This window comes from Physeter macrocephalus, chromosome 16 (assembly GCF_002837175.3).
Source record: "Physeter macrocephalus isolate SW-GA chromosome 16, ASM283717v5, whole genome shotgun sequence".
NCBI classification, from domain to species: Eukaryota; Metazoa; Chordata; class Mammalia; order Artiodactyla; family Physeteridae; genus Physeter; species Physeter macrocephalus.
Window position 1 is genome coordinate 20,061,961 of NC_041229.1, and position 11,657 is coordinate 20,073,617.

The window sequence follows — 11,657 nt, forward strand, 5'->3', positions numbered from 1 at the left end:
TTTTTTTTTTAACCTCTGCTACCATTTGCAGTTAGCAGAAGAAGAATAATTAGGGTGATAGGTTTTTTTCTTAACAGATTTATGTTAAGATATAATTCACGAACCATAGAATTTACCCATTTAAAGTATACGATACAGTGTTTTTTAGGCTATTCACAGATCTATGTAAGCATCACTGCAATCAATTTTAGAACATTTTAATCACCTCAAAAACCCTGTACCCTTTAGCTGTCGTAACCCCCTTCCCATATCTCCTCAGCCATAAGCAACAGCTAATCTACTTTGTATCTCTATAGATTTGCCTATTCTGGACATTTCATATAAATGAAATCATAAAATATGTGGTCTTTTGTGACTGACTTCTTTCATTTAGCATAATGTTTTCATTTTTTAAATAAATTTATTTTTGGCTGTGTTGGGTCTTCGTTGCTGTGCGTGGGCTTTCTCTAGCTGTGGTGAGCGGGGGCTACTCTTCGTTGCGGTGCGTGGGCTTCTCATTGCGGTGGCTTCTCTTGTTGCAGAGGACCAGCTCTAGGTGCGCGGGCTTCAGTAGTTGTGGCACGTGGGCTCAGTAGTTGCGGCAGGCGAGCTCTAGAGTGCAGGCTCAGTAGTTGTGGTGCACTGGCTTAGTTGCTCTGTGGCATGTGGGATCTTCCTGGACCAGGGCTCGAATCCGTGTCCCCTACATTGGCAGGCGGATTCTTTTTTTTTTTTTTTTTTTTTTTGCGGTACACGGGCCTCTCACTGTTGTGGCCCCTCCCGCTGAGGAGCACAGGCTCCGGACGCACAGGCTCAGCGGCCATGGCCCACGGGCCCAGCCGCTCCACGGCACGTGGGATCCTCCCGGACCGGGGCATGAACCCGCGTCCCCTGCATCGGCAGGCGGACTCCCAACCACTGCGCCACCAGGGAAGCCCGGCAGGCGGATTCTTAACCACTGTGCCACCAGGAAGTCCTAGCATAATGTTTTTAAAGCTCATCCATGTTAGGATGATAGTTTTAAAAAATAATTTTAATTATAAAAGTAACTGAACTTTATTGCAGATAATTTTTCTTTTACCACTTTCTAAATCAGTCCTGCTACCCTAACAAAATCTCCTAGCATTTTTGCCGATCATATAACAATCTATTATGATTGTAATCTAAGGTTCATGTAACTTTACATCCCTCTTAATATAATTATAACATTCTCTATTTTGCCATATCTATACCCATCATTTTAATAGCAATATAATATTCTAAGGTGGATATTATATACAACATTATTATGTAATATATAATATATTGAATTGGTTATATATAATGATTAGATATAATTTATGTTAAAGTTTAGATTGCTCACTTATTTCAGTATTATAAATAATATCTAGGATAAATATTTTTGTTTAGGTATTTGGATTGTTTGCTTAGGAGAGATTCCAGAAAATATGAAAGGGGTTCAAACATATTTAAGGCACTTGTTATGTATTGCAAAATTGCTTTCCAAAAGTAGTTTCTAGTCTAGGAGGGAAAGAAGGAAGGACAGAAATCTCATGGGAAGGGTTCAAAGGCTGCAGAATTCATGCATGTGTGTATATATTGTTAATGATATTCATCTAGTTTGTGAAGTAGTTTAGCAGATAATTAACAGAATTTTCCTAATATTCTATGAGAGGAATTCTTTTCTCTTTTTGTTTGGTCATGAGACATTTTGTTGTTACTAAAAACTTAGATGAAAACTTGTTAGTAAGGAAAGTGAAGGTTAATAACTAGTTTTATCAGAATAGATTGAGATACTTCATATATCAAGAAAAACTAGGAAAAGCGTTTTTTTGTGTGTGTGTGTGTGGTACGTGGGCCTCTCACTGTTGTGGCCTCTCCCATTGCGGGGCACAGGCTCCGGTCGCACGGGCCCAGCGGCCATGGCTCAAGGACCCAGCCGCTCCGCGGCATGTGGGATCCTCCCGGACCGGTGCACGAACCCATGTCCCCTTCATCGGCAGGCGGACTCCCAACCACTGCGCCACCAGGGAAGCCCGGAAAAGCATTTTTGTTTAAATATTTTAAAAAAATAAATTATTAGGACTGTAAGCATTAGAGAAGTATCCAAATAATTTTCCTATGAAGCTAGTGAGATTTCATTCTTGGCAAGCCCTCTGGCTAGGCTGATCTACAGACAATTTAGCAGAATTTGCTTTAATCTGAGAATTTGGAGTGGGTACTTCACTGTTTGCTACTGCTTAGACCCTTGGTAGAACCTCTTTTTCTGCTTTCTTCCTCTCAGTTATGATGATGTCTTGTGGTGATTGTGTATATTTTGCAAGGTGTATCTTCTTTTTTCAATAAAGTTTTCTTTCCTTCTAGAAATGTTACCACTTCGTGTTTCAGCGATACCGCCTGGAGCATTATACTGTGACATCGAATTGGCTGGCGTTGGGAACACTCTTCCTGTTTGGGCTCTTATCTTTTTCTCGCTCTGTGGCACTGTTCAGAGGTAGATGTACTGAGACTATCTTAACCCTTACTCACAAGGCACTATACCTTGGGTTTTGCTTGACCCATGATTGTTTAATACAATTCAGCTTAAGCTGCGGGGGGAGGACTTTTCTACTGGGAGAACCTGTGGACTTCATATTAAGATTGGGATGTGACTTCTGTACCTTAGTATTGAAGAGAAGATTGAGAATTCCTTTTAGTGTGATTAACTATAAACGTCTTCTCTATTCTTACTAATTTTTTTTCCTTTTAAAGGATGAATTAAGGAAGCCTTAAACTTAGGATGCAAATCTGGGGCTCAAGTCCCATGATTATATTCCTTCTTATAATCATTATTTGGATCCAGAATATTGAAATGTGCTCAAAGAACGTGAAATTAAAAAGGTGGAAGGGTATAGAGAAGGGCAAGAAAGCAAATTATTTCTGGCAAAAATAGGGCGTCTGCTTTAATCATCTTCCTAACTGTAGAGGCGTTTTACACCATAGAGTGGGCTTCCTGCTGGGGTTGCGGTGTGCCTTTCACATGGATCACAGTGGAACATTAACATGCATTATAATTAAATGTCAGAATCTCATCTCCCTCATCTTTGGCTTTCACAAACCTTTCTCCCTTCCAGGGTATCACGGGCCCCTTGATTTGTATCCAGAATTTCACCGAATTGCCACAGACCCAACCATCCACACTGTCCCAGAAGGCCGGCCTGTTAATGTCTGTGTAGGAAAAGAGTGGTATCGATTTCCCAGCAGCTTCCTTCTGCCCGATAAGTAAGTTGCCCTTTAATTCTCAGAGTTTTAAATCAAAGTGTAAAAATAGCAATTCTGTGGCAATGTCTTCTTAATTTTTCCTTCATTTTAGATTTTTCACCAGTTTTTGAATGATTTTCCATCTCAGAGAGCTGTGGGAACTGTGCTGAGCACCCATGGCCTGTGTTTGGTAGAATGAGTGCTGTGTCCGGTAATGCACCCTGCACTGCCCTTAACCACAGAGGTCTGGGGATGGCTGAAGACATTTTGGGCTCTGGGCTCCTGCTAGTGGCTCTTCCTGAGGATTCATATTTAAATTTTTATAATTAACTGATATTAATCCACTTTTAAAAGGGGTTTAGAGACTCTAGGTTTCTAGAGTGTTTTTAGAGAAGACATGTTGGTCGTCCGACAGCAGTGAACATTCTCTACCAATGTATAGACACTGGGAAAGCTGTGGCTAAGACCTCTGTACCACTTTCCTTGATGCTGTCTGTTGTTGGATGTGATAGCAGAGGCTCTGAGTTCCCTTGTATTTGCTTCATGTGGACAGAGAGGAGTCCTATTTAGGGAAAAGGGAAGTCAGGTTAAGATGAGTCATGTTGCTCCATTTGGGGACTGGCTTCAGCAGCTTAGCTGGTGGTAGTATCTTTTGATTGATAAAGATCCTGTATCAGTCATTAATGATTAATTAAAACTTGTCTTTTAAGTGTTAACTTTAGCCTTTGCCTTTTACATTTGAAATAGTTTCACAACTAAAGATACTTTTGATGATTACTCAGGAACAAAGTACTTTTCCCACAGTGAGTTCTCACATTTCACTCTTTTCTCTACACACCTGATGAATTTGCTTTAATTTTGATAAGTCCCTCTGATCACAGGTAATTGGCAATAAACCTTGATGTTTCTCTTTTGATGGTATGATCACTATTGCAGATTTCACTGCTAAGAGTTGGTGAAATGGGTTGAGAGACCTCTAGTTGAAAATTTCTCAACGATTTTGGACTGAATTGTGACCTCTGTCTCTATTCTCTCTGGTTGAGGTTTTAGCAGAAACATTTTGTCTGCAAGTGAAATGTTTTTCACATGAAATTTTTTTTTTTTGCTTGTGTATTTCAAGTACATTTGGCAATGTGAGCCCCCTGTGTTTTTCTTATTCTTCTTATTTGTGTTTCTGACAGTTGGCAGCTTCAGTTCATTCCATCAGAGTTCAGAGGCCAGTTACCAAAACCATTCGCAGAGGGACCACTGGCCACCCGGATTGTTCCTACTGACATGAATGACCAGAACCTAGAGGAGCCATCCAGATATGTAAGGGCATTATTCTCCTTTTACTACTTTGAAAAGAATTCTACCCTTAAAATCTGTTGGCATACATAATAGAGCATTGATGAAATGGGACTTTTTTAGAAAGTGATTTCTTTAGGGTGAGGGATATAACGACTTTTGTTGAGAAAGGATGAACAGTATCATTTTTATTTTCAAATGACCACCTTTATTTTCTATGTAAAATATATAATTCAACATATTTTCTAAACTGGGCTGGAAATTTTCTTATGTTGAATTCAAATCATCATTTTGAAACACATTCTGCAGCTCTTATCACTCTTTGGTCCATTAAAATGCTTCATGGGGAACTTTCAAGTTATAGGTGGACCTTTGACCTAACTATTAGTATACTCTGGTTTTAGCAAGTGGACAGTCAGTGAAGGCTGTTCTCACACTGAGTCCATGAAGCAATATCTGTCAGGGCCGTGCTCTTCTACCCACTCATCTTTACGCACTTGGAGATCCCACGCGGATTTTATTTCAGTTCCTTCGAAAGATGACGCTTTTGTCATTTGATACCTGTAAAATCTTTGATTGTGGAAAAGGTGAGAGCAATAAAGATAATGTTCCTGGTTCCCAGAGACAGTAAAGGACTATTTTGTAGAATTATTAGAAAACACATTTTTTGGCAACCTATCTGTTAAGAAACACTTAACAATTTAAATGTCAAATACATTTCATTTAGATTTTCTTATGTCATATACTTAAAGTGAAATATCAGGACTTTCAGTTTTCTTCCAAAGCAAACCTGCAGCCACAGCTGGCTTTTGGTCTCCCAGATTGGGGCAGGTTAGACTTCCACGGAGACCCTCAGGGTTTATGAGTGAGATTCTTACTGTGTGAGCTTTCGCTTATAAGCTATGAAAATGGACATGATAAAATACAAACTTGGCTTGGCTCCCTGAGAAGGTGACACATGTATTCCACTAAGTGACTTATCTTGGAGCTTCCTTGTAATTTAAGCCTCTGATTCCTGTAACAGTGACAATACCCTTGGGCAGTATGTTCTGTTGTTAGTCATTTTTATTTTAGCTGCAGATACTCTCCTGAGAGCAGGCTTTGATGTACAGGGGATCACCATGGGGACACTGGATAGTCAAAAGGGTAGGAGAAAATACACTGTGATGGGGGAAGATATAATAAATTCAGAATGTTGTTGTCACAGCTGTATTTTGGGAAGAGATAGTATAGGGTAGTAAAAAAAAAAAGAGCATGGACTTTGGAGTCAAGTAGGCCTGAATTCTAGTCCCAACTCTGTTGCCTACTTTGATGACATTGGGCAAATTGGTTAACATCTGTGTTTAACTAATTTCAGTTTCTGTCTGTGCAGTGGAAATAACCATACCTACTTTTGGAAGAAATAATAGGAGATTGGATATCATATCTCTCTGTCATATATAGCATAGTGTCTGGTACATAGTTTTTCCCACATATGTTCTTAATTTGATAATGGTGTATTTGATGGATTAATTTTATTGCTCCACAACTTGATTTTTATTAGTCTGTCCAGACTCAGTGTTGCTTTTTCAATCCCAGTGACTTTGCTTAACTTGGTGACAGTGCCTGGACTTCCCTTGTCTACCTTCTTATACTATTAAAACTCTTTTCTCTCTGAAGCCTTTCCCAACTATTAAAGTCCATGGTGGGCAGTGTCCTTCTTTAAATGCCTTAAATATTTATCTGTATAGCTCATTTAGCCATTTAATTTTGTTGTCTTATGCTATTGAAATATTTCTGATGTGTATGTCATATTTTTCACTCTCAGACTGTGAATGCTATGGAGAGAATGACTGCACCTTATTTCTTCTGTATTCACTGCAGTGGCTAGGATAGTGCTGTATACGTAGTAGTTAGCCTATACATGCTTTCTGACTTGAGAGTTGAATATTTATCATTGTTGAGATAGTGATATTGAGAGAAAGCTGGCTATAAAATCTTCAGTGGCTTACAGGCACATGAAAAGATGCTCAGCATCACTAATTATTAGAGAAATGCAAATCAAAACCACAGTGAGGTATCACCTCACACCAGTCAGAATGGCCATCATCAAAAAGTCGACAAATGGGACTTCCCTGGTGGCGCAGTAATTAAGAATCTGCCTGCCAATGCAGGGGACACGGGTTCGAGCGCTGGCCCGGGAAGATCCCACATGCTGCAGAGCAACTAAGCCCGTGCACCACAACTACTGAGCCTGTGCTCTAGAGCCCGCGAGCCACAACTACTGAGCCTGCATGCCACAACTACTGAAGCCTGCACGCCTAGCGCCCGTGCTCCGCAACAAGAGAAGCTACTGCAGTGAGAAGCCTGCGCACCGCAAGGAAGGGTAGCCACCACTCGCCGCAACTAGAGAAAGCCCACGTGCAGCAACGAAGACCTAATACAGTCCGAAAAAAAAAAGTTTACAAATAATAAATGCTGGAGAGAGTGTGGAGAAAAGGGAATCCTCCTACACTGTTAGTGGGAATGTAAATTGGTGCAGCCACTATGGAAAACAGTATGAAGCTTCCTTAAAAAATTAAAAATAGACTTACCATATGATCCAGCAATCCCATTCCTGGGTATATATCCGGAAAACACAAAAGCGCTAATTTGAAAAGATACATGCACCCCAGTGTTCATAGCAGCACTATTTACAAATAGCCAAGATATGGAAACAACCCAGGTGCCCATCAACAGACAGTTGGCTTAAGGAAATGTGGTACACACACTCACACACACACACACACACACACACAAATATTGCCATTTGCAGCAACGTGGATGGACCTAGAGAATATTATGCCTAGTGAAGTAAATCAGACAGAGAAAGACAAATACTATATGATATCACTTATATGTAGAATCTTAAAAATAATACAAATGAATACAGAAACAGAAATAGACTCACAGACATAGAAAACAAACTTACAGTTACCAAAGAGGAAAGTGGGGGTGGGGAGGGACAAATTAGGAGTATGGGATTAACAGATACAAACTACTATATATAAATAAGCAACAAGGATTTACTGTGTAGCACAGGGAATTATATCCAATACCTTGTAATAAACTATAATGGAATATCAAGGATTTACTGTGTAGCACAGGGAATTATATCCAATACCTTGTAATAAACTATAATGGAATATAATCTACAAAGAAAAAACGGAATCACTATGCTGTACATCTGAAACTAATAAAATATTGTAAATCACCTATACTTCAATTAAAAAAAAAACTACAGTGGCCTGTTGTACATTTCTTAAGCTTTGGTCACAGGTTGTCTCTGATTAGATCATATATCCATGTTCTCCACTACCAGATACTGTTAAATTTAAGTGACTGTATTAGCTTTACCCCAAAGGAGAAGATTTTCTAGAATACCTATAGGATGGCTGATAAAAGCAGGGACAAACAGGTCCTATATGTACTCTGAGTGTGTAGTGTCTGCCACTGTGCTCATACACCTTTCTCTCTTTGGATTTTCCTGCATGGTGGGGGAAGTGCCCTTCAAATCCAGTCCACTCACCTTTGACACTTTGGAAAGAGTCCCTTGATGGCTTACTGTGAACTCCACACAAACTATGATCAGGGATTAATTTCTTTCAGTTAACTGTTTAAAAAGATATTTTTTCTTTGATGACAAAAGTAATAAACACTTGTGTAAAATAATGAAAGCTATCAATAAAAAAAATCAGCTATAATCAAATTACCCAAATATTAAACCACTGTTACCATTTTGATGGTTTTTTCTTTCACTTTTTTCTCTTGCATTCATATGTGCATATGTATGTAAATTAAAATCTCAATTATTTTGAAAAATAACGTAGTTCTTTAAGAAACGGTGCCAGGATCAAGACTGTAGTGACCAAATAATTTTGCCCGAAATGTGAGAGCACACGCTGTAGTACATTTATGTGTGTTACTTCTGGTATCAGTCCTGGTTTTAAGTATGGGTTCATTCAAAAAGGCAAAATAATTATGTTCTCTGTCTTTCCTGAGCATGCTAAATATCAGTATTATTTTTATTTGCCCTTTAGTTCTGAGTGACAGGTTTTAGCCAACTCTTGGCTTCAATGCTAAATGATGTGGTCTGTCTCCTATTTCTAGTCTGAGTGGAAACTAAGAAGCATGCATGACATCCTGTATTTCCCTATGCTCTTTTACCTCTGAGTTTATCAAGAATTAGGAGTGACTGTTTTTAAAGGCTCTTGGTTTCTACTGTATTGTTATAACTATACTGCAGCAATAATATTTTTTTGCTGCATATTCTTTCATGATAGATACTGAGTAGCTGTTGAACAGGTGGTATTATTCAATGGTACCTGCCAAGATTTTCTGCCAGAATCAAAGTCTGAATTTAGAAGATACATTCAGTGTCTCCTCTTTACTTCTTGACAAATCCAAATTTTTGTTCACTGTTTCAAGGTGAATGATAACCTTCTGTTTCCAAATCTGGTGTCTGATGTGGGAGCTACTTAGTCAGTGGATGGAGTTTGGGGTAAGAAACACGCATTCAGGAGGGATCTTACAGATAAAGACTTTTCCCTGACTTTGACTTAATGCTTAAGCAGATTTTCAAGAAGCTTGTCCATATGTTACCTTTGAAAAAATAAAACTGGTCATTGATTAATTTTTTTCCCAAATAGTAATATAGTCAGTTCTGCTATAACGTGATATACAATTGCTAAAGATAATTGTGTGGAAAACCACAAGGCTTGTGGGAAAAATGGAGTTAGGGACACAATACTCACAAACTTTGTCAGTGACACATAAAAAGGATAGGATAGTTTTATATATGTTAAGTGGCGAAAAGTACATAAATGCTACAATAATATGGCAGTTTACCTTGAAGAAGACCTCAGGTTGCTTCTTGAAGTGGTATTGGGAGGGCTGCAGCTTGTGAAATAAGGGTTATTTGAAACACGACAGAAAGCTGTAATACCAAATATGGATGATATGAATGGGTGTGGCTCATAACAGGCAGTGAATGGAAGAAGCTGGGAGATATTTGAGTGTGGGCTTGTATGCACTTTGTTTATTTCTGGGCTGATTGGTTCAACTGGGTGTAATTTTCTGGATTCATCTAGTTTTTCTGGTGGATTAAATGACATATAAGCAAACACAGAAATTGAATTATGCTCACATTGTTCCCTAATATATCAGTTCCGTTGGAATAGATTTGCATTTTCAAAACAAGTGTTACAATAGAACTGACTGTATATTCTTTTTCTTTTTTATCCCTGCCTTTACCATTTAACCAATGGGAAGAATTATGGTTTTGGAAGGGAACTTAAGGTATCATAAAGTTTATGATCTCTTCTTTTTATGGGTGAAAAAATTGAGGCTCAGAGAGGCGGTAACCTGACAAAGGTTAGTCCTAGGATAAGAAACTTGGTTTCAGGATTCTCCAATATTCTTTTCACGCCTTCTCTTACTTCCAAGTTTATACCATATGGTGTATCACTTGAATATATATTTTCATGCAATGGTTAATTGTTCTTTCATGTAACAGGGCTGAATAGACATCAAGTGGTTGAGCATTACTTTTTTATTTGGCTGCGTTGGGTCTTCGTTGCTGCACGCGGGCTTTCTCTAGTTGTGGTGAGCAGGGGCTACTCTTCGTTGCGGTGCGCAGGCTTCTCATTGCGGTGGCTTCTCTTGTTGCGGAGCACGGGCTGTAGGCACGCGGGCTTCAGTAGTTGTGGCTCGCGGGCTCTAGAGCGCAGGCTCAGTAGTTGTGGTGCACAGGCTTAGTTGCTCCGCAGCATGTGGGATCTTCCCGGACCAGGCTCGAACCTGTGTCCCTGCATTGGCACGTGGATTCTTAACCACTGCACCACCAGGGAAGTCTGAGCATTACTTTTTTAAGAAGTTACTTTCCATTTCTAGAGCTCTATTACATGTATGCCAGCTACTTTATGTAGTAATCAAAAGAAATGATTGGGGTCTACTCCCTTTTCTTTTTTCTCTCTTTCTTCATTTTCTCTCTTTTAATCATTTCTCCTACCCTTACTGGAAGTCCTTATTTGAGGAGAAAATTAATTGGCCTATAGATAGCCTTACTAATTGTTATTAGCCATGAGTAGCAGAGCAAGCAGATTAAAATTGCTGTAATATGTGCAGTAGAATAAGATTGGAATCCACTCTGAATTTAAGTGAAGGCTGTTCAAAATGCTTCTTTCAGATTAATTCGCTAGTATCCATTGTGTTGGCATTTAGAAATGAAGTGATGTTTTCATGATCTTTAGTGATTGAATGACCCAAAATTTTTACCTGTGAGTTTACATTTTTATAGTGCAGTAAATTTTTACTTGTGAATTTTAAGATTCATTCAATAAATATGTATTTAGCAAGGCTTTATGGGAGACAATAAAACTATATGACAGCCTATGCCTCTGGGTGACAACTACTTTTTAAAATTAATTTTAGTATATATCAAAGAAATGAAAATCCCGAAAAATACTTGAAATCTTTCCCTATCAGATGTTTCCTCCTAGGCCCCAGTGTTCCTATTTCAAAAAAAAGGGACTATCATAGGATAATATTGATGCCTGGCACAATGATGTAGTGGCAAGAGCACTGGGCTGGGAGTTAGGAGAGCCTCTGATTCTTTTCTGGAATTCAGTGAAGTATATTTTATTCTTATATGATTTTGTGAGTTTCTAAGACCCTTGAAATAGGTTTGCATCTCTCTCATTTGCTGTAACTACATCTGAAATCCAGTTGCAGTGTTTAGATTTCAGCTGGTCCTGTTTTGTAATCAAATATTTCATGGTGGCAAATCTTATCTTGAAACATGATTTCTGGGCCACGTGACCTCATGACCAGAGATGGAAGTCTGTCTGCTGTTTCTGTCCCAGAGGAGATGAGTATCTGTGTCATGCTACCTGAGTGTGATGTTTGAGAGTTGAGAAGACATGGCTGCAGACTCTATCCCTGGCAGAATCTCTGCAACAGCTGATGAGGAAAAGCTGTGAGAATATTTATTATTGCCCAATCCCCTTGGCCCACTCCTCCCCCAACAAAACGCACACCTTTTGTTATTGATGTCTTTTTTTTTTTTTTTTTTTTTTTTTTTTTTTTTTTTTGTGGTATGCGGGCCTTCCTCTGTTGTGGCCTCTCCCGTTGCG

At 39.0% G+C, this 11,657-nt stretch overlaps 1 protein-coding gene across 9 annotated transcripts in view; it reads left to right on the forward strand.

Annotated features, from left to right (window-relative positions):
- The window catches only part of ALG9 (ALG9 alpha-1,2-mannosyltransferase), a 98,254-nt gene that overhangs the window by 30,720 nt on the left and 55,877 nt on the right, over positions 1–11,657 (forward strand). For 7 of the 9 annotated variants that reach the window (XM_024131260.3, XM_024131256.3, XM_024131257.3 and 4 more), the window contains 3 exons: positions 2,344–2,473; positions 3,093–3,240; positions 4,401–4,530. In XM_024131260.3, the coding sequence (XP_023987028.1) occupies positions 2,344–2,473; positions 3,093–3,240; positions 4,401–4,530 (408 nt within the window). Of the gene's footprint in view, positions 1–2,343; positions 2,474–3,092; positions 3,241–4,400; positions 4,531–6,313; positions 7,533–11,657 lie in introns of those variants that run through there. The other 2 variants (XM_055091502.1, XM_024131261.3) reach the window with 2 other exon arrangements.